Raw genomic sequence first — 22,627 nt, 5'->3', positions numbered from 1 at the left:
CAGTCTATGTTGCCTGGGGCTGCCCACAGAAATAGGTGGACATTTGGTCCGGTTGGAATGGATATAGGGGTCATATCTGCGAACCCCCCAAGACGGCCAGGGTTGACGACCCACTTGCACGCTTAAATGTATGATGCGATCCTGTATCTTGTACAGCTTGAAGTCCTATGACCTCCTGTACTTGCCTCGGCACCCTTCTGGTACGATTGTAAGTCTTTTATTGTATGCTGCGATGTACACCACTTTTCTTTTCCACAGTTAATAAAAAGTTTTTTGTTTTTTTTATATATATATATATATATATATATATATAGGCACTCCCCAATGCGCTCACGTCAGTTTCGTCCGTGGCAATTTTTCACACTAAAAACACAAAGCCACTTAAAGAAACTGCTTATGGGATCCGTGTGTCCAAAAAGAATCCACTTTCTGTTGAGATTTTTTTTCTCTTTAGACTTAATGAAAGGCATGAGAGTGCTTAAAAGGGGATCTGATCGAAAAAAGCATAAACCAGCTTGCTAAGAGAATGGGTCGGTTGGTAAAGAATCTGCGACTAGATCCGGTCTCTACCAGATAAGACGTTACAGAAGGTAAGTAACTTATTCATCTAATAGCCGCAATTCCTTACCTTTGAATTAGATACCCAAGCAATACTATCCCCAGAGGGTCTGAAAAATGATTAAAACTAAAGATCCCCGACAAGGACTAGCTGATTTGCTATAAGAAAAAGAGTGACAGTGCTGTCAAGGAGTAAGTGAGGAAAGGAGATGCACCACCAGAAGGATTGTGGAAACCCTTAGGGAACTGAAATCTGTAATCATGGAAAGCATGGGTAAACGACACCTATGAATGTGGAATACGGAAGTGTTGGAAAAGAACACTTCATATAATAAATCCGGACCATTAGTAAACAGGGCTGACTGCCAAGGACAACAGCCAATGCCACTGAGCCAGAGCTAGTTGCCGAAGAAACAAGCATGTGAGCCAAACCCGCCATAAGAAACGTAGGCTCTGAATTCTGATAAAATATTTGGAAAGTTGGCAGACAGGGCAAGAATTTTACAAGCTTCCAACTGGAGACCAAGTAGACACGGAGAGCAGCCGATCCTCATGTTGAAGACAAGCCTGAATTGTTGAGACTGTTTCTCTTGTGACCCATGGGATACAACAAATGTAGCTGCAACACTTTAAGCACAGCACACTTGATGAATGATCTTTGGGGAAGATGGCGAATGGCACTGAGAACATCGGTATGATCACCACAGTTCAGCTGCACTAGACAAGACACCACAGACAAGAACTACCCAGAGCTTTAGAGTAGCAGACACACTGGACTCACTCTTCGCTGATGTGCCTACAACATCAATTGCATTTATCCTGATTTGCGTGCAACAGCCAATTCCAGGGTCAATCCCAATGTGCCTGCACAGGTTGTTTTTACCTGAACAGGTACCAACGACTCAAGCAGTCCTTTCGGATTGAAGATCGAGTTCCGCAATCTCTTTAGCCCTTAAGATTTCAGGGATCATATGGTTTTTAGCTGCTCCACTCTGCAGCTGGCATTAAGGCAGAGTCAGCTTGTAAATGTCCCACCTACCATGTAGGAGTATCCTCTGTAACTTTGTACTTTTTGTCCAAGCATTGAACTACTACTGCATCTAGGCTTCAGTTCCATAGGAGGTTCATGATGAGAATGGCCTTGACTGACTTTTGTGGTGGATGTTTAACATCCCACAGAAAGCAATCAATCTCTTTGGATGGAATCAGCATTTAGAAGCTCTTTCAATCAGTTAATGAAACCCTGATGTGTAATATGGCAAGGTATCAGCAAGAGACCAAATAAAAACTTTGGTAACGCCTTATCTGGTAAAGATAGACCGACATGTCTTACCTTGAAATATTCCCCAGGCATCAGACTGAATCCAGATTTTTTTAGCAGTACCTCTGCACGCCGGTAGGTGGCGCCATACGACTCCAGGTCAGCCACGCAGGATGTGACGTACGCGGGCCCAAAAGCACGAAGCCACAAAGGTTGCTGATGTACCAGTGTGCTTTCACTAAGAACCTCATAAGGGTTTCCCTAATATGAAATAATCACTTACCAAAAGGTATGTAACTTGTTCATCCGATAGGGACTTTTGGCCGCGGATTCCTTACCTTAGAAAAGATATCCAAGCAATAGATCCCCGGAGGTGAGTCTGTGAACAGATTTAGACCAGGAAGTCCTGGAGGACCGAGAGGGCTAAGTGCCCTTCATGACAGACCTGACTGTCCAGGCAGTAGAGCTTGGTAAACATGTGCATGTGCAGAGATGCCCATGGGCAGCCTCACATGTCTAGGATAGGGATTCCACAAGCTAATGCAGAGCTCTCAGCTTTGACTCTAGTGCAATGAGCTTGTAAACCTTCTGGGGGTTGCTTCTTAGTCAGTGAGTAGCAGATCTTAATGCAGAGCACAATCCACTGTGAGATGGTACGTTTCTGCAGGCAAGTCCCTTTCATTGTCTCGACAAACCCAAAGAAGAGTTGATTGTCAAACCAGAACTCTCTGCTACGATCAATATAGAACAATAACGCTCTTTTTGGGTCCAGTCGGTGGAGTCTCTCCTCCTCTTTGGAAGGGTTAGGCAGAGCAATAAATGTAGGCAATGTGATGATCTGACCAATGGGAAACCGTGTTATCACTCAGTTAAAAAAAAAAAGGAAGAAAGAGGGTCGTCTCAAAACCAGTTTTCCTGGGAATGAAAATTCATACAATGGTGCACAGAAAGTGCTGTGGTTCACTAACCCTCCTGGCCGATGTAATGGCCATCAGAAAGGCAGTTTTGCTGGTTAGACATCATAGAGGGTTATTGTGCATATGCTTGAAGGACAAGCACATGAAGAATGTCAAGACTAAGGTCAAGTGCCATTGGGCATGCTGATATGCTTTGGAGGAAACCTATGTTACAGATCTTTCAAAAACAGAGTCACAACAGGTGACGTGAACAGGGAGGGCTGATCCGGCAAACGCAAGAATGCCAATATATTGGCATTCTTGCGTTTGCCGGATCATCCCTCCCTGTTCAGGTCACCTGTACCCTCACAGGTGATTTGCCGCACTTTATAAATGTTTGATTGATTGAAGGATACCCTTTTAACTGTGCCCGAAGCAAAGCCTTGCCCAGGTAACGAAAGAACAAACAACAAGACCTCTAACAGAGGTTCAGAAAAGGGTCAACATGTTTGGTAATGCACCAAGCCACAAATATGTCCCAACTGTAGAAGTATACGGTCTTGGTTGAGGGACACCTGACTGCCAGAATGACATTACAGATTTCATCAGGGAGTTCAAAAAATGTTAATTGCTGCACCTCAATCTCTATGCATGAAGGCAAAGCATGAGCAGGTTCAGGCGCAAGAGGCTGTCCTGTTCCTGTGACAGAAGATTTTCCGAAAAGGCAGCCTGATCCAAGGACCGATGCTCAAGCTCAGGAGTTTGTGATACCATACACTCTGTGCCCAATCCACAGCCACAATAATGACTTGAGCCCGGTCGTTTTGGATCTTCGTGAGAACTCTGGGAGGAGTGGTATCGTCAAAGACACATACAGAAGGCCTGAACTCCACCTGAGACTAAATGCCTCTCCGAGCGCGTCTCACCTTTAAAACTTCAGTGCGAAGAAGTGCTGATATTGACGTTCTAAGCGGTGCCCAATAGCGGTAATCTATGGTTTCCCCGAGGTACTTGCCAATCTCTAAAGAGACCTTGCACTACCACTGGATGGAGAAGCCGTCAGTGATCCACTATGCATCAGCAGCCAAGTTCGTCCACTGTGGCTTTCAGAAAGCCTACCAGATGTTGAACCACCAGGGAAACGCCCTGACATTTCAGCCATGTATACAGACACAGGGCCATTTGACACCGGGTTCCCAACCTCACCCGCCCTCCTTGTTGCAGTACCACACGCTGTGATATTGTCCGTGATCACCTAAACTAGCCTTTCCCCAATGGAAAGAAGAAAGACTTTTTATGCCAGATTGATCCTTCTCAGCTCCAACAGCTTAATGTGAAGCAAAGACACCGTCGGAGACCAGATCTCCGCAGTGAATGGTGAACTTCGCTGCATCTCTGCTATCAGCAATAGCCTGTGTCAGTATGTCTCAGGCCACCTCCGAGACCAGAGGCAGCACTTGCACAACCAAATTCCAAACTGTGTGGGTGTGTCAGCCCTAAAGGCATGCAATGCAAGTCTGGAAGAAAATAACATCCTCTTGCCAAAGGTGTCCAGCCTCTTGTATTCCCTATCTGGTGGTGTGGTAGGGAAGGCACCAGGGTAAACCTTCAATGTGGGAGCCTGGACACCCAGGCTTCTCCCGAGTGGGGTGCTGGCTGAGGAAAGCTGGGTCCTTAAGAGTGGGGCACTGGTGGGAGGTAAATGTCCTGTAAACAGCCTCCCCTGTGATGATTTGGCAAAACCGTGAGCAGGACATCAGTGAGGGTTTCATTTAAAGGGAGGAGTTGTTCTGAAGAGGGGTGGGGGACCCGCTAGAAGCACAGCAGTCAAGACATTAGTAACGACTGACACCGAGGGCAGCAAAAGGTTTAGGACCTCAGCAGCCCTTCTCACCACCACAGCAAAGGAAGCTTTTTCCTCCATAGCCACAGTAGGAGAGAACAAGCCGTGTCTGGGGAAGTGTCCAGACCACTGTCATCCGAAAGTTCCTCATACAAGTTATCTTCGGACTCATCAAGGGAGTTGGTGCAACCATAAGGATCCTTAGATCCTCCCCAATCATACTCCTCCCAGGCCTATCGAAAAAGAATAGTTACTTACCTGTAATCTGTGGTTCTCCAGTATTGGTGTCTTTCATAGATTCACATGCCTGAATCATTCGCCGTCGTCGGAGTGGGAGTCCCACGGTACATAAAATAGCAATAACATGCACATAACCAAAACAAAACCTTGGTAATAAACAACCAGGAAGTAAAGTAGCCCTAAGCTACAAGAGCAAAAACTTCCACACTCATGACTATCATAGTCATTTTGTATAGTCCAAACTGCAGCCAATCAGGCGACAGCACCCACCAGAATGTTCTCCCCAGAGGCTCAGGCTCTCAGATTTTCTCGCACAGGAGTGAAGCTAAACATCATAGCCAAAGAGCCTCTGCGGGGAGGTGGGCGGGTTGCATGTGAATCTATGAAAGACACCAATACTGGAGAACCACAGATTGGAGGTAAGTAACTATTGTTCTTCTCCAGTATTGGGGTGTCTTTCATGGATTCACATGCCTGAATCAGAGTAGATAGCAGTACAAACCATAATGCTTGTTAGACGCTCTTTGTATCACAGTATATATGTAAACATGCATCTCAATGCAGCATGAGCAGAATATTAAACACATATAAATACAATAGTGCTTACACATGCATACTGGGCAAGAAAGAACACAATGTAAGAATAAGCATCCAAAAATAGCATAGTGGAGGAGGGAGAACAGAGGCTCACCTTATTTGAATAGAGTTTAGAGAACTGCTCGTCCCACTGACGTATCTGCATCACTTGCAGTGTCCAAACAGTAATGTTTGGTAAACGTGTGCCTGCTGAACCAGGTTGCCGCTCTGCAGATCTGTTGAAGAGGCACACCAGCAAAGAGAGCGGTGGAAGAGGAGACCGCTCTTGAAGAATGTGCTCTTGGCATGGAGCGTTGAGGCCTTCCCGCCTGTTGATGACACAGACTAATCGTCGGGGACATCCAACGAGCTACAGTCTGTTTGGATACAGCATAACCTTGAGCTAGCCTTCCATATGCTACAAATAGCTGATCTGCTTTCCGAATTGTTGCAGTTAGTTGCAAATAGAACTTGAGACATATTCTGATGTCAAGAGAATGCAAAGCTCTGTCTGCCGCTGTTTGAGGATTTGGAAAAAATGTTTTGCGAATTACTGGTTCATTAAGGTGAAAGTCTGAAGGAACCTTATGCATGAAGGTTGGATGGGTACGAAGCACCACTGAATTTGACGTGAATTATAGAAAAGGTGACTTAATCGTGAATGCCTGAATGTCGCTGACCCTTCTTGCTGATGTCAGCGCCAAAAGTAGAGAAACCTTCCACAAAAGGAACTTAAGATCCACCTTATGAATAGGCTCAAAGGGGTGACGCATGAGCTGAGCAAGTACTTCATTCAAATGCCAGGATGGAGGCGGACGTCGAATAGGAGGGAACATTCGAAAGAGTCCTTTAAAAAATTGCGGAATAACTCTAGTAGACTAGAGAGAGTTAGAGCCATCCTGACGGAACCTCGATATAGCTGCCAAGAATACTTTCAACGTGGAATGAGATAAACCTGATCTAGCCAAATGAAGAAAGAACGGTAAGATCTGTTCTGGCATAGCATGAATTGGATGTAAATTGGCAGAGTGACACCAGGTGCAGAATCTCTTCCATTTGAGCTTGTATGTCTTAATCGTGGCAGGTGCTCTAGCATTGGCTAAAACCTCTTGGCAATCAAAAGGGATATCTAAGTGTGCGAACTGAAGGTGTTGAGGAGCCAAGCTGCTAATCTCAAGGAGGCTGGGTCCGGGTGACAGATTTGACCCCCCTGAATGATCAGAAGGTTCGGTATTGTTGGAAACTGAATGGGATCGCACTCCTAAAGGAGGAGAAGTTCGGCGAACCAGTATTGGCGAGGCCATCTGGAAGCAATGAGGATGAGGCAACACGGCTGTCTTCATTTTGCGGATGACTCTGAGAACCAACGGAATCAGAGGAAAGGCGTATGCATATATCTGAGACCAGTACATCGAAAGCGCATACACGCATGAGTCCTTGTGGGGAAGCCAGCTTGCAAAGTGTGGGCATTTGCAGTTCTAAATCGTTGCAAACAGGTCCAGATCGGGGTGACCCACTCCCGAAAGACTCGGTCCAACGTTGGTTGGGGGATCTCCCATTCGTGATTGGATATTGCAAATCTGCTGAGAGAATCCGCTAGGACATTGGAAATCCCTGGAAAATGGACCGCTGAAAGATTGATCTTGTGACCCAGAGCCCAATCCCAAATCTCCTGGGCTTGCTGGGAGAGAAGGGCCGACTTTGTACCGCCTTGTTTGTTTAAATAATTCATACTTGTTGTATTGTCTGTCCGAATTAGTACCAAGGGCCCTTGGATGACTGTTCGAAAGGATTTCAAGGCCAAGAATATGGCTCGTAGCTCCAGGAGGTTGATGTGCCACTTCCTTTGTTGCACATTCCACTTTCGGTTGACAGTCATTCCCTGAAGGTGTGCTCCCCATCCTTCGAGGGAAGCATCCGTGGTGATGGTAATATATGGTACCTCCATCAGGAATGCACATCCCTCTTGCAAATTTTTTATCTGAGTCCACCAGTGAAAGACTTCTCTCATACGAGGAGTTATGCCAATGATGTCGTCGAACGACCCCGAAACCTGCAACCATTGGCGGTTGAGTTCCTCTTGTAAAGGTCTCATTCTGAGACGACAGGAATCAGCAGGATCATCCCTAGTAAAGATTTGAACATTCAAACTGAAACTTACTCTTTTTCTTGCAATAGGCAAGCCATCTTGCAGATTTTGTGTTGCCTTTCTTTTGAGACGAAAGCCTGAGTGAGATGGGTATCCAGTGTGGCTCCCAAGAATGACTTTCTTTGAGACGGAATGAGATGGGATTTTTCTAATTTGATGGAGTGACCCAGAGCCTGGAATAGAGACAGGCATCTTTGAACATGTGCGCTTGCTGTTGTAAAAGAATTGGCTTTGATAAGGCAATCGTCCAAATATGGGAAGATTTGAATGCCCTCTAAGCAGAGATGTGCTACCACCGGAGCTATAACCTTCGTGAAAACACGGGGCGCTGAACGAAGTCCAAAGAGGAGAACTTTGAACCGAAAATCCCTGCCAGCCACTCTGAATCGTAAGAATTTTCTGTGTCTGTGGAGGATCGCACATGAAAATAAGCGTCTTGAAGGTCGAAGGTGGCCATGTGATCCCCCATTGAAAGAAGTTGGAGGATTTCTTGAAGTGTTAACATTCGGAAGGTCAACTTCTTTAAGTACTTGTTGAGGGCGCACAGGTAGAGGATGGGACACCATTCCCCCGATTTCTTCCTTATGAGGAAAAATCTTGAGTAAAAACCTGTTCCCTTTTGCAAGTAAGGAACTTTTTCGGTTGCTCCCCTCTGTATCATTTATTGTATTTGGGTGAACAACTCCTTGATATGAGTTGGAGGTGGGCCTTTGGGAGGAGAATTTTGGGGAATTTTGACAAATTGTAAATTGTTTCCTCTGGCCACTATATCCAGGACCCACTTGTCTGTAGTAATTGCGGACCAATTCGAGTACAATTGGGATATTCTTCCTTCAACGTTTGACTGGGGGGAGGGTAGAGATGGTGGCAGGTGGCATGTCTCACTGTTTTTTATTGGAATCTCTTCCACGGTAGGAGGAATTCCTTCTGGACTGCATGTAAGAATTACCCCGCTGTCCCTAAGACTGTTGTTTGTAGGGCGGATACCTCTCGTTGGATTGAGAGGTTTAATATGACTTCTGCTAATTGTAATTTCCTCTGTTGGGAAAGGATCCACGCCCTTTAGCCCCTTGAAAGGATGACTTGCGAAACTGCAGGCTACCTAAAGAGCTCGCTGTTTCAGTGTCGTTTTTTATAGTCTGTAGGGCCTCGTCAACATGTTGGCCAAAAAGAAACTCGCCATCAAAAGGCGTGTCCATTATTTTTGTCTGGACCTCTTGGCGAAACGATGTGGACTCCAGCCATCCCGGTCTCCTTAACACAGCCGCACCCGCTCGCTGTCTGAAACCTGCAGACGCCACGTCTACTGCTGCTTCGATCATTTCTGCTGAAGCAAGTTCACCCTCTCGCAATATCTGCCTTGCCTCAGATCTCGCAGGTTCTGGTAACATCTCAACATAGGGGGAGATGTCAGACCACATTTGCCTGTCGTATCTCCCTAATATCGCTAGGGATTTCGCGGCTCGTACAGTGGTTGCTGCCATCGTGGAGACCCTCTTCCCAATGGAATACAAGCGCGTGCCATCTCTATCAGGTGGAGCCGAAATAGGTGAAGAGGGGGTTCCTGGCCCGTCTTTGCGCCGCTTGAGCGACGACCGAATCAGCCTTAGGTTGTCCTATGTATGTATGTATGTATTTATACTTATTAAGCGCAACTGTCACCCAAAGGGTATCCTGGCGCTGAGACCATATCATACCATATGGTGAAACGCATTACATTGCTCTTGGGAACAGGTAGGTCTTAAGATCCCTTTTGAAGGAGGTCAGATCTTGTCTACTCCTCAGTGCCAGAGGTAGGATATTCCATAACGTGGCGGCCGTAAAACTAAAGGCACGGCCGCCCATCCTTACCCTGTTGATCCTGGGAATCCTCACCAGGAACGCGGAGGAAGATCTCAGACGTTAGGCATGCAGGAGAGTTGTCCGGTGCATTGTACTTTCTGTCTAACCGGGGCAACACAGCCGGAAGGGAATTGGGTGTCGCCATAATTTTTAAACCTTCCTTCCATATGAAGCCAATGATGGGAATAGTTTTGACTTGCCTTCGTGCCTGATCTTTAAAATCATAAAGAAAGCACTCATCTTTTTTGTTTCCATTGGAATTAGAAACCTTTTAGTAGCTCTTTCCATCAGGAGATGGAAGCCTCTGATGGCTTCTGGAGGCAAATTAGCCGCATCTGGAGCAGAAGGTGGTGGTGTCTGAATTTGGTAGTCATCCCACTCCGACAAACTAGATTTGTCATCCACCTCTCCTTCCTCTCTATCCTCCTCCGGAGTGTTCGCTTCTTGAGAATGATGAGATGATGCTGGAGAAGGTGGTCTTATAGATTTCAAAGTGGATGAAGAGGCTTGAGGCATGGGAGTGGATAGGAGAGATCCCGCCGACTCCGATGGAGGGAAACGACGATAGTATTCGTCTAACATGAACTGCAAATTATTAAGAAGGGCCAAAGGCATTTATGCTGAGGGCACAGTGGCAGGAGCTAGACATACAGATTCAGAGAACTGTTCTTCGTCTGGATCTTCCTCTGGATATTTAATAAGCAATTCAGATGGATTTGTAGCAGTACGGAACATGTCGTCTACATCAGATTGCTCCTCATCATCAATGGAATCTAGCAATTGGTCAGGCAATTTAAGCGGTGATAAAGCTTGTAATGACGAGCCACGTCTCTCAAGTAGAGAAGGTGTCGTAATCGGTTGGGCAAAAGAGGCCGTAGATGGTGTGGAAGACCATCCTTGTAGTTCAGTACACGTTGATAAAAGTGGCGTCGACGGTTTTGGCGTCGACGGCGCCGAAGGAGAAGGTGTTGACGAGACAGTTAACTTAAGTGATGATGCAACCTTCGTCGACGATGTTTTCGACAACGAGGTATCCTTCGTCGACGATGTCTTCGTCGACGGGCATTTTTCGTCAACAATGAACCTGTCAACGACGAGGCAGTCTTCGTCTATGGTGGGATCTGCGACGTCAAGCCAGCCTTCGTCCACGGGGGGTCGTCGACGTCAAGCCAGTCTTCGTCGACGGAGCACTCGTCGTCGAGCCAGTCTTTGTCGACGGGGCATTCGTCGACGGAATCTTACCTCCCTTCGTTATCGACGACGGAGCGTCGATGATGGACGGCATTATCTCGGTCGACGAAATAGGTCTTACCACAACAGAGACCAGCGTCGACGGTGAAGAGGCTGACGACATTATCATCTTAGGCTTAGGTGATGAGAAGGTGACTTGTCGACGTTGAAGTGGCGTCAACAAGGATAATCGACGAGGAGGGAGCAGACAACGACTCAGTCGACAGCGTAGATTTCGTCTGAGGAAAAACCTTCTCAGGAAGTCTCTTACATGCCAAAGGCTTCCCAGTCCTTTTAGGGAGGGATACAGATGATCCAGAAGGTGGAGAAGCCTTTTTTGCAGAAGGCAAGCCAGAGCCCTTGGAGGGCTGAACTTTCCTCAACACCTTAGCCCCAGTGGAAGATAGATCTTCCTCAGCCATCCTCTTTCTTGAGGATACAGATGACCCTGAAACCACACTTCCCACTTCAGATAAGGGATTATCCTGGTCTTTAATCTTCTGTAGCCAGAGAAGAAGGTGTCCTTCCCTGTCTCTGAGGGTCTTCTGAGGGAAGGTCCTGCAGATTTTACACTCTCTCACCTCATGATCAGGATGAAGGCAGTAGATGCACTTTTTATGAGAATCTTCTTTAAAAAGCCGGAGCTTCCCACAAGATTCACAAGGCCTGAAGAGAGATTTTTTAGTAGAGGACATCTTGGATGAAGAAATCCAGTCAGAAAAGTGAAGTACTTAGCAGAGCTCAGGGAGACTTCCTTCACACGACGTGCGGTAGAGTGTGGACGTTTTTGCTCTTGTAGCTTAGGGCTACTTTACTTCCTGGTTGTTTATTACCAAGGTTTTTTTTGGTTATTATGTGCATGGTATTGCTATTTTATGTACCGTTGGACTCCCACTTCGATGACGGGGAATGATTCAGGCATGTGAATCTATGAAAGACACCCCAATACTGGAGAAGCAGGGTTACACCGATTCGGCTGCCTATCAGAGTTGGGTATAATGACGCGATCTGCACTGTTGGGAACGGCGCTGCTAGAGACACTCCAACGAATGTGTCGGTCTCTCGATCAGAGTCGTTCCTGTCCAAGAATAGGATCCATGGGGCCCAATTGGGACAAAGGGGGGACCTGCCGGCAGAAATCCAGTGGGGCCCGAAGATACTTAGAGGAGTAGGCCTGCCCAAATATGAGCTGCATGACCATTTAATATTCACTGAGTTGGGCGGGGGTCGCTCAGGCTCCAGGAAACTCAGGGAGGCGCGTAGTGGAACCAGCAGCAGGCTCTGCATGGGAGCAGGACATAGAGGTGAGTCGTTCCTGCATCTCGTCCGAACATTTGGACCTGCATGGTAAAGTCTAAGAGTGCTTCTACTTCTTTGATATTTTGAGGGACTTACCCAATGAGTGCAAGAACGATGATGAGCGCCTGGCACGACTGCGAACAAGAACCTGGAACATAGTAGAGGCGATTGGCATGGGGGCGACCAAGAGCTTCAAGGAGCTCTCCCCAACATCTTGGGGTTCATGGCGCAGTAGTCCTCACAAGTCTTGGAGTCATGGTCTTGGTCCAGGCAGCAAAAGCAACCCAAATGAGTGCCCATCACAGAGATCACCGTAAAACCTCACCATTTTTTAAGGGGTCAACCTACACACTGTGGGAGACCAAGTCTTGAAAAAAGATTTTAATTTTTTTTTTTTAAGTAGGACAAAAAAAATGACTTGAGGTAGCTGGGGAGGCACCTATATAGGCACAGAGCACGTCATTTCCAGCTCGGATGACGCCAAGCTAAACAATGCCACCTACTTGAACCCAGAGGTAATGTTCTAAAATGTCTGGATCCTTTCTAATGCCTGGGGAATATTCTATGGTAAGGAATCTGTGGCTATTAGATTAGGTGAATCTGCTGGCAGTGCAACTTGGTTCTCCAATTATTGGCTCACTTGATGGTGCAAGAGAAGATGATATTGGAGAAAAATCGATGCTACTGGAGAAAAATGGCTGAATTTCCAAAACCTTTTTAAAGTTATTTGAGAGCTAAATCATGGGGTATTGGGGAGACTTATTTATATAACTAACCAGGTACCAAGGGCATTGCAGCTATGGTTGTTATATATTACACTTCTATAGACATTCCACATAAAGAAGTATTTTTTAAATGAATGCTGCCAACTGTGCCTGATGCACTGAAGTGATAAGTGCAGGTAATTTTGCAAATTATGGCCACTAATGTAATCTTGTCTGACGTGCTCACTATTACAACAATAATATTAGTAGCTCTGGGTGATTTTCATTGAACATAATTAGCTCTTATTACTGAAAAGGTTAGAGACCCCTGCTTTAGGTGATTATTCTGGTGGCCTTGAAATTCACTGTGATAGTTCGGTAGCCCAGGTAATAGCTGAAAACCTAATGATTACATCTATGGTGACACATGTGGTAGTAACAGACTTAGTGCAGTTGGTTTGCTGGTTGTCCATGATCCACTAGGTCATATTGGTGATCAGTTTCTGCGGAGAGAGGGACGGAGTCTTCTACCTCATCATAATCCTGCCATTTAACCTTTAGCCGACTAGGAATGTAGGCTGAACCAAAACAGATGGAGGCCACGGTAGTATATTGCCTTGGTGATATATGCTCAAGAATCAGGGTTCCCATCTGTGAAAATAAAGTTAAAGATGCCAAAGCTGGTGGATTCATTGGTTTCGTCTGGGAGGGTACATCCATTGATGGTATGTTTGACAATACAGTAGTTTAAGGAGCTAATATTGTTGGGGTCTTCAACAACAAGGCCTGCATCAACAATGCTATTCTTGTTGACTGTGACAGGTAGATCGATGGAGAATAGCGCAGCTTCAGTTTCTCAAGGTATGGGAATGAGAGAGAGTGATATTTTTGCCATAGAAGGCATTGACAGATGATGTGCCTTTTTTGCCGCATGAACTCTCTCAGGAGAAGGACTGCACGGTTAGCAGTTTTCGTCTCTGTTTTCTTGAACTGTTTTCAAGGTTGCTCCTAGGGTGTTTAATGTTCTTCCTCCTCAAAAAACATTTTAAAGACTGTTTTATGTTCAGAATGAGCGCTTTATTTTAGATAGTTTAGAAGATATGTCAGAGGCTTCACCGGAGGTAATTCTGTCCTTTGCCTTGCACTTCTGGAGCCACAGTTGTAACCTTATGTTCCTGTCTTTAACAGTATTTGTTGAACTTTTGCAGAAAATCTCGCAGTCTTTGGTTGTATGAGCCGGGTATAAGCACTATGTGCATTCTTTGTGAAGATCACCGGTATAAAGCCTCTTTTATTCAACAAGGAAATGCAAGGTCTAAAAAAAACTTTTTAGAAGATTAATAAATTGCTCAAACCCAGCCTGAAGCAAGTCTCCCAAGTATTTGTCAGCAAGAAAGAGTTGGAAAAGGATATTATGGATCCCAAATAGACTTATCTGTAGAGATGTGGCCAGATCTTGGTTCAAGATGTTGTTTAGAGCCTCTTGGCTATGGTAATGTTACTGTTGGACTCCCAGATCCAGAACGTGAATAGAAGGAAGATCCAATGCTGGAGAACTCCAGCTTACTCCCTCCTAAGTAGCTTAGAAATATGAATAAAAAGGTCCATCAGTGTTAAACAATGCTAAGCCCCTTCATAGGGTGTTTGTTCTCAGTTCACACAGGAAAACCTCTTTCAAACCCTTCCTAATACATTTGTCAAAGGGTTTACAATATACAACTCTTTATTACTGTATTTGTCGCAAGGTATGCGTTAAATTTTAATTGGTTCAGAGCAATAAGACCCACACAACCATTACCCAATAAAGCTGATCTAAGGAAGAAATTCAACAAAGAGTTGCAGCCCTGCTCTCTATATTGCTTTTAAAACACGTTTTGCGATTAGATAAGCAGAAGATATGGCGGACCATAAAGCTGAAGCAGTGTACATCTGACATAATGACAGAGGTTCAAATCTTTCATGAAAACACTGAAAGCAGAAACCAACCAAGCTCAGACTATCATTCCTAGTCTTCTGCCCATTCGCTAAATCAGATCTTAATGGGTTTTTTTTTAAACATCAACAAAAACAAGCATTTGCAATGCAATAGGTCTCACATTTGCAAGAGATTAAGCTATTGGCATTGTAAATACCAATGCCTTTTATTTATCCGTTTGATAATTAACGCATAAATAAATAAAAGGCATTGCCATTTACAATATCAATAGCTCAAACTCTTGTAAATGCAAGACCTATTTAATTTCAAAGAAGCACCCGCCATTGTCATGGGCTGCTTGGAAAGTGAAAGCATACATGGCGCGTTGATTGTTGCAGGATAGCATGTCGGGCCTGCAGTAGGAGAAACTCATTTAAAAAATTGCTTACAGGCTTAATAAGACATACTGTGTAACAACAGTAGTAAAGGGGCCAGTCACAATGGGAGGTTTCAAATGAAGACAAGGCGTTACTAAGGAGGGACTAACAAGCCTATTAATGAATCAGAAGCCAGCATTTATGAAGTACATTGACAGAAGCCAATGACAAATAAGGGCACAGAGTGGGAAGGGCTTCAATTCTACACATGAATACAGCATGCCTCGCAGAGCAGGACATCCGCTCCCCAGGCTCGACCTAAAAAAACACATGTACACACCACAGGTACACATCGGAAGCCTCCTGAACACATTAATAAGCACTACTGGTTTGTCACTATGAATCTAAAGAACATAACAGGCCTTTCTTCATCTTGTGCAAATTAAATCATGCTTCTCAGCCCCACTTTTTATGTCTTTTGGTACTCCCTACAAAGAACTGAAACACAAGCACACAGAGCCATAGTCCCTCTCATACCTCTTATCATTAAGTGCACAAATCCTAAGGAAAGAGAGGGGAACTATTTATCATATGCAATTCACAAATGACGACACAGGAAGTGACATCACAAGAAGTGGTGTCAAGCGGTTATAAAGATCCTTTCCTTAGTTATTAGGTCAAGGGTCAAGCTTCCAGAAACAACAACCTAACACAATCACCAAAGAAATACTAAAAGAGCATTTTTATTTTTACTTTTTATAAATTGTGTAGCTTGCCCACATATAAAAGTGTAACTGAGGTGGGAAATTGCTGAAAGTGACTGTTTTTAAACAGACATGTGGAACTTGTAAATTACCTTTTAAAAACAGGTTATGGTGACTAAACAAAATGCGCTGGGTGTTTTAACCATTACACCTGCTATTAATGCATATTTGTTACCCGCTAGCTAGCTCTAAAGCACAAAAGTGCTTTAATTTTAAAGATCATTAAGTACCACCTCTCCCCGCTCAGGTGAACGCAGTTCCATTCCTAACATTCATTTACAATGCAATATGACTTCCGTTTACGCGAGCCCTATTGCATTGTATCATGGACAACGGGGGGAAGGGGTGAGCACAGTCAGGCAGGGGCGAGAAGGCACAGACAAAGTAGTTCTCACTCTAAATAACATACCGTACTGTGTAACACTCGAAGTAAAGGGGCCAATAGCCATGGAAGGGTACAAATTACGACATGGGCTTACGGAGGGACTAACAAGTCTCATAATCAGACGGCAGCATTTACAAAAGACAATGACCCGAGCCAATTAAAAACATGGGTGGAGAGTTGTCAGAGCTTCCACTCCATACCTCGCAAAGCGAGCAGCGCATACGTGCTGCTGCTAAAGGCTCGACCTAAAATATTGAGGAACTGCCAACTCCTCACTGGAATTATTCAAGTTATTGCTCCAGATAATTAGAGGAATCAATGTTGATAACGTTCCTCTAGGGACACTACATATACATGCACTGAGCACTGATTTCTAACAACCCTTAAATGATCCAATTACTTAAAATATAGAAAAGGTTATTGTTGGGAGGGTTGTATGCACAACTGGATGCCTCAAAATTGTGGTCTGATATCACCATCACAGGTGCCTTAAAATCAAAAAAATCTGCTTGACTGATACCTTTGGGGATTAAGACTGCTACAAAAGTCAATAAATCTACTTGAAAGATAAGGGGCTAGGGTGTTTTCTGCAGAGGCCCATCTATGTAGCAGTGCCAACTGCATGAAATATGGTCTGGGAGTTGTCAGACTGTAGTATGTAGTTGTACACGTAATCCAATGGCCACAGGTTTGAATCAAAGTACATGCATTAAGATACCAACTGCAGAGCACTGCTTATAGCCTACAGCTCATAAGGCTGTTAATACAAGATTATGTTCCAGTATTTATCGCAGTGAACTTTGCAGAACCTGTAGCTCAATATTTAATTACGTGACATAGTTCTTTAAGGCCAACTGGAGAATTCTTCTAGAGAAGAATAAAAGGCTTTAAGTTTCACAAATCTCTTAGAAGTACCAAAAATACTGGAGTATTGCTGGTTACACAACCTCCACATGATGAATGCCTGTCAAGACTCCTGATGTAAGCAGGAGAATCAATTTAAGGTAAATCTAGCTTTAATTTTGTCAGTTTAAATTTCTTCATTTCAATAAGTTAATGGGCATATTTAATTCTTAACTTTTAACTAGACTTTATCTTTTTCTAAAAGCTGGTATTTGTTTTGTGGTAAAATTCGTACACTTCATTCTACCCTACGAGACAGCTGCATTTTCAGACGGGTATCACACTACACCATGGCGACGAGGCTGGTTTGTTTATAGATTTATGGAAACTGCAGTGTAACCAGAAGAAGAAGCATACTACTACCAGGAGTCACGGATATGGCATCCTCACATTGAATCGGGTCAAGGCGCCCAGTCATGATAAAGTTTAAGTGCATATTCACTCCAATTTGTAGTGGACTAAGCCTGGATATACACAGGCCTCCCTGTATTCAGCATATTGTTTAATATAAATATTGAAAAGCCAAATTTGCCCTTGTCGGTATTTAAAATAAGACACTACATCATGCAGAAAGCAAGTGCTCTCCTTAGGTCATCTAGTGGGAAAAACAATCCATAAAAATATATTGATTTTTTAGAGGTTGGCTTGGTACTAACCTTTCACGAGGTTAGTTTTCCTTGGCAAACGTTTCGGTAGTACTTAGACCCTAAAGAATTGACTAGTCTGGAGGCAGAGTTCATTGAAGGCACGGTGTAGAGAGTCACAGCCGATTTACATCAGTCCGAAAGTGTTAACAATAAGGCATTGCCCATCTGGTCGGAGACCAAGGTTCTTGCTAATTAAGGATAATTTTTGCACCCATAGTCTAACAACTGACGGAAAACCAACCAAACATTTGAACCCTGGCCCTCCGTCCACATTCAGCGATGTAAATCCGGTTACTCTGGTGTAAATTGGGCCGTGTCGCATTTCTAGTCACGGTACATTTTCGCAACCAATCCCTTCCTGCTTCCGCTGCCAGCAGGCCACATAGCCCCTTCCGTTCCTGATGATACCCATTGTCACTGTTCCCCGGAGAGGGCCTTCGGGCATCGCGCCGTCAACTGACAAAAACATCACCTGTGAGCAAACATAGGCAGCATGAGGGGAGGAGAGCAGTGCGCCCGTGCTGGCCGGAGCCGTACACATCGCCTGTCAGGGCACTAGCTAGAAGAGGCGCCATGAGCGTGCACATCGCGCTGTCTGAAAAACCCCGTGAGTGTGCACATGGGCTGTCCGGGCGCCGGGAGCATGCACATCCCTCTCCATTTTCTTCGGTCACCAAACCGCGTACACATGGGCTGTCCGGGCGCCGTGAGCGTGCACATCTCTGTCCCCCTTAGACCACCAAACCGGCAACTATAGGTCTGGCCAAGGCGAGAAGCACATGCGCAGCACCGCTAGGCGAGACCTAAAAACCACACTAGTTGCAGTCTCAGATGTTCTCAAAATGCGTACTAGAAACTAAGCTTAGCCTCTGGTTGTTTTACTCAGACCTAGCAATACTTTAAACTGCCAAGATGGGAATTTGACAGTCAAATCGCTCACCTCCTCATAGCTCTTCTTCAATGTTTTAGAAGGTAGATCAGGTGGATACACCAGAACAGGTTTAGGGGTCACTGGCTCCTCTTTCCAACTGTTCTGTACATTGTCAACAGACAGCTCAACCGTGGCTTCTGCAAAAATAAAGATCAGTATAATAGCATGTACAAAGTAATGCAGGTTCATGTCAGGCTAAACAATTTGGTTCAAGTTAAAGTTATTCAAAGCTCTGATGAATCTTAAAGCAAATGGCTAAAAGGTGCAGGAGATTGGAATTCTACATCTTAAAGTAATAATATTTAAGCAATTACATTTTAAAACATAAAAGACATTGGCCATTTACTTTAAGTAACTCTTACAAAAGTTTCATTGAAGCAAGCGGACATAACTAAAATTTTAATAACAAAGAGTCTGAAATGCACATAACTTGTCGACAAGCTGAATGTCGGCTTTCAACTACACTGTTGCACAAGTTACTACTTGTGTAACGATATATCTGTGAGAGACATTAGTTAGTGATAGATTCCTTACCTTAGAATATCCCCAGGCGTCAGACTGGATCCGGAATTTTTTGCGTAGCAGTACCCTGGCGCGTCGGTAGGCGTCGTCTGCGGCTCCGCGTCCGTCGTTGGCGCCGTGATGACGTTGTCGGAGTAGTTAGACGCCGCCTCCGCGTGCTGACGTCAGTTCTTAGACACAGTTTTTCCGCGCCAGAAGCGCCGAGCCATGTTAGAAACCAACACTGGTGCCATTGAAACTAGGGCCCGGAAAGGGGATGACCTTAACCCTAGATATCGGTTCGCAGAACGGGGAGGATGGGTGGGTCGGTAAGGAATCCATCACTAACTAATGTCTCTTACAGATAGATCGTTACACAAGTAGTAACTTGTGCATCTGAAAGAGACACGTTAGTGATAGATTCCTTACCTTAGAATAGATACCCCAGCAATACCAACCCCGGTGGTGGGTCTGCGAACCAATAATCACACCAGAAAGTCCTTGAGGACGGAACGGCCAAAGAAGCCATCCCTCCGGACTTGACTGTCCAGGCAATAGTGTCTTGCAAACGGGTGCAGCGAGGCCCACGTAGCTGCCTGGCAAATATCCTGCAAGGGAACTCCCCGGCCCAGGGCAGTTGTAGTCGCCGTGGCTCGAGTGGAATGGGCCCGTAATCCAACAGGGGGCTCCTTTTTAGCCAAGGAGTAACATGCCTGGATACACAAGATGATCCACTGAGAGATGGTCCGCTTGTGCACCGCCGTTCCCTTCTTAGCACCCACGTAACCAACAAAGAGTTGGTTATCCAACCGGAACTGGCGTGTGCGATCCAGATAGAAAGAGCGCACGTTTTGGGTCCAGACGGTGGAGCCGCTCTTCCTCTTTAGAGGGATGCAGTGGCGGAAAGAAGGTAGGCAAGGTGATAGACTGCCCGATGTGGAAGGCCGTGACAACCTTGGGCAGGAAAGATGGCCTAGTCCGCAACACAACCTTGTCCGGATGGACAGAAAGGAAAGGGGGTTTAGATGAAAGAGCCTGGAGCTCACTCACTCTCCTGGCAGAGGTGATGACAACCAGGAAAGCAGTCTTCAGAGTAAGAAGGCGGAGAGGGCAGTTGTGAAGTGGCTCAAAGGGAGCGCACATCAGAAATGTAAAAACAAGGTTCAAGTCCCACTAAGGCATCACAAACGGAACAGGAGGGAATGTGTGTGTGATGCCCTTCAGAAAACGATTTACAATAGGAGACTTGAACAAAGAAGGTTGATCAGGCAGCCTCAGAAAGGCTGCGAGGGCAGAAAGGTAGCCCTTGATAGTGCTCAGAGCAGAGCCCTGCTGGGCAAGAGAAAGAAGGGAGAGAAGAACCTCAGAAAGAGGGGCAGAAAGTGGATCCACAGCCTTTGCTGTGCACCATGCCACAAATTTATTCCACCTGCAGGCGTATACCGATTTTGTGGAGGGACGCCTGGCTGCCAGAATGACATTACAGACTTCAGGAGGCAAGTCAAATGGCCTCAACTGTCGCCGCTCAATCTCCAAGCATGGACTGGACAGGTTCGGGAGGAGGACCGTCCCCTGCTGCTGCGACAGAAGGTCCTCCTTAAGAGGCAGACGAACCGGGGGATCGACTGACATACTGAGTAGCTCGGGATACCAGTACCTTCGTGGCCAGTCCGGTGCCACAAGGATGACTTGTGCCCGGTCGCGCTTGATCTTCTTCAGCACTCTGGGCAGAAGTGGTATAGGCGGAAAGGCGTACAACAGACCGCAACTCCTCTTGCGACGAAAAGCGTCGCAGAGCGAGTGCCGCCTTGGAAATTCCAACGCGCAGAACTGATGACATTGCACATTCTCTTCGGTGGCGAATAGATCTAACCAAGGCTCTCCCCACTGCTGAAAGAGGCCTTGCGCCACGTCCGAGTTCAGACGCCATTCATGATCCATCATGCACCAACGGCTGGGTTTGTCCGCCCTGGCGTTCAGAGAACCTGCCAGGTGTTGAACCACCAGGGTCACGCCCTGATGTTCCAGCCACTGCCAGAGGCGCAGAGCCTCCTGGCAAAGGGTCCACGACCCCACCCCGCCCTATTTGTTGCAGTACCACATGGTGGTGGTGTTGTCCGTGAACACCTGCACTACACTCCCCCGGACAGAGGGGAGGAATGCTTTCAGTGCTAGACGAATCGCCCGCAGCTCCAAAAGGTTTTCTGCCGTCGTCTGGAGGTGGCGGACGACTGTCTGGGGCGAGCCCGCCTTCAACAACCAGTCGTCGGGGTAGGGGAAGACTGAAACCCCTAACCTGCGCAGATGAGCTGCGACCACCGCCATCACCTTTGTGAACACCCGTGGGGCGCTGGTAAGGCCGAAGGGGAGCACGGTAAACTGAAAGTGCTCGTGGCCAACCGTGAACCGCAGGTAGCGCCGGTGGGCCGGCAGGACGGGGATGTGGAAATAAGCGTCCTGCAAGTCCAACGCTACCATCCAGTCTTCTGAATCCAGGGCAGCTAGGACCTGAGCCAGTGTCAGCATTTTGAACTTCTCCTTCCGGAGGTAGACGCTGACGTTCCGTAGGTCCAAGATAGGGCGTAGGCCCCCTTTGCCCTTCTTGGATACCAGAAAGTAGTGGGAGTAACAACCACACCCTACTTCTGGCCCAGGAACGCGCTCGATGGCCCCCTTGGCCAAGAGGGCCATAACTTACTCCTGCAGAAATCGCAAATGATCCCCCGATACGCAGAGGTATTGCGGCGGCATGGCTGAAGGGGTCGTCTCGAAGGGGAGAGAGTAGCCCCTTCGAACGATTTGCAGCACCCACCTTTCCGAAGTGACAGTGTGCCAGTGGAGGAGGTGATGGCGAACCCTGCCCCCCACTGGAGACACATGGGCCTGAAAGCACGGACTAGGAGGGTTTTGAGGCGGATGCTGCGGGGGAAGGAGTGGACTGTCCTCGCCGTTGCCACGGCGGATTCCACGGCCGCCACCGCGTTGTGTATTACTCTGCGGTGCGTGGCTGGCAGCATGTGTGGGTACTCCCCTTCCTTGGCCACGAAAGGAGCGAAAGACATCAGTTTGCTAGTGCGGGCCGAAAGGCCCAAGGACTTGGCCGTAGCCCTGGAGTCCTTAAAGAGCTCAAGCGCATGGTCTGCCTTGTCGCCAAAAATGTGACGGCCATCAAACGGCATGTCCATGAGTGTATTCTGGACATCAGCCGAGAAGTTGGCGGATCTCAACCAGGCGTGGCGACGAATCGCCAACGTCGTTGCCATCGCTCTGCCCAGTGAGTCGGTGGTATCCAGTCCACACCAAATAGAATAACGTGCCGCATATCGGCCTTCCACAAGGGCTTGGCCGAATTTAGCCCGTACCTCCAACGGGCATTCTGGCAGCACTTCCACGACCGTATCCCACAGGGAGTGGGGTGTAGAGGCATGCGGTGTTGGAAGACCGCAGTCCCAAACTTAGGGAGGAGAATACCTTCTTGCCGTATTGCTCATACCTCTTGGATTCCATGTCAGGCGGAGCCGACGGGAATGTGGTCTGGGAATTGGAGGCCTGGATCACCAGGCTCTCAGGGGTGGGGTGGGTGGACAGGAAACAAGGGTCGCCCGG

The 22,627-nt window shown here is 46.5% G+C and overlaps 1 protein-coding gene across 2 annotated transcripts in view; it reads right to left on the bottom strand.

The window, feature by feature from the left end:
* The window catches only part of SNX1 (sorting nexin 1), a 749,531-nt gene that overhangs the window by 549,347 nt on the left and 177,557 nt on the right, over positions 1 to 22,627 (bottom strand). For both annotated transcript variants that reach the window (XM_078684988.1, XM_078684989.1), the window contains exon 3: positions 18,530 to 18,657. In XM_078684988.1, coding sequence (XP_078541114.1) covers positions 18,530 to 18,657 — 128 coding nt within the window. The remainder of the gene's footprint in view (positions 1 to 18,529; positions 18,658 to 22,627) is intronic.

Source organism: Lissotriton helveticus, chromosome 3_2 (genome assembly GCF_964261635.1).
Source record: "Lissotriton helveticus chromosome 3_2, aLisHel1.1, whole genome shotgun sequence".
Taxonomy (NCBI): domain Eukaryota; kingdom Metazoa; phylum Chordata; class Amphibia; order Caudata; family Salamandridae; genus Lissotriton; species Lissotriton helveticus.
Note: the sequence above shows the minus strand (reverse complement) of the source record. Positions and strands in the feature narration are given on the sequence as shown.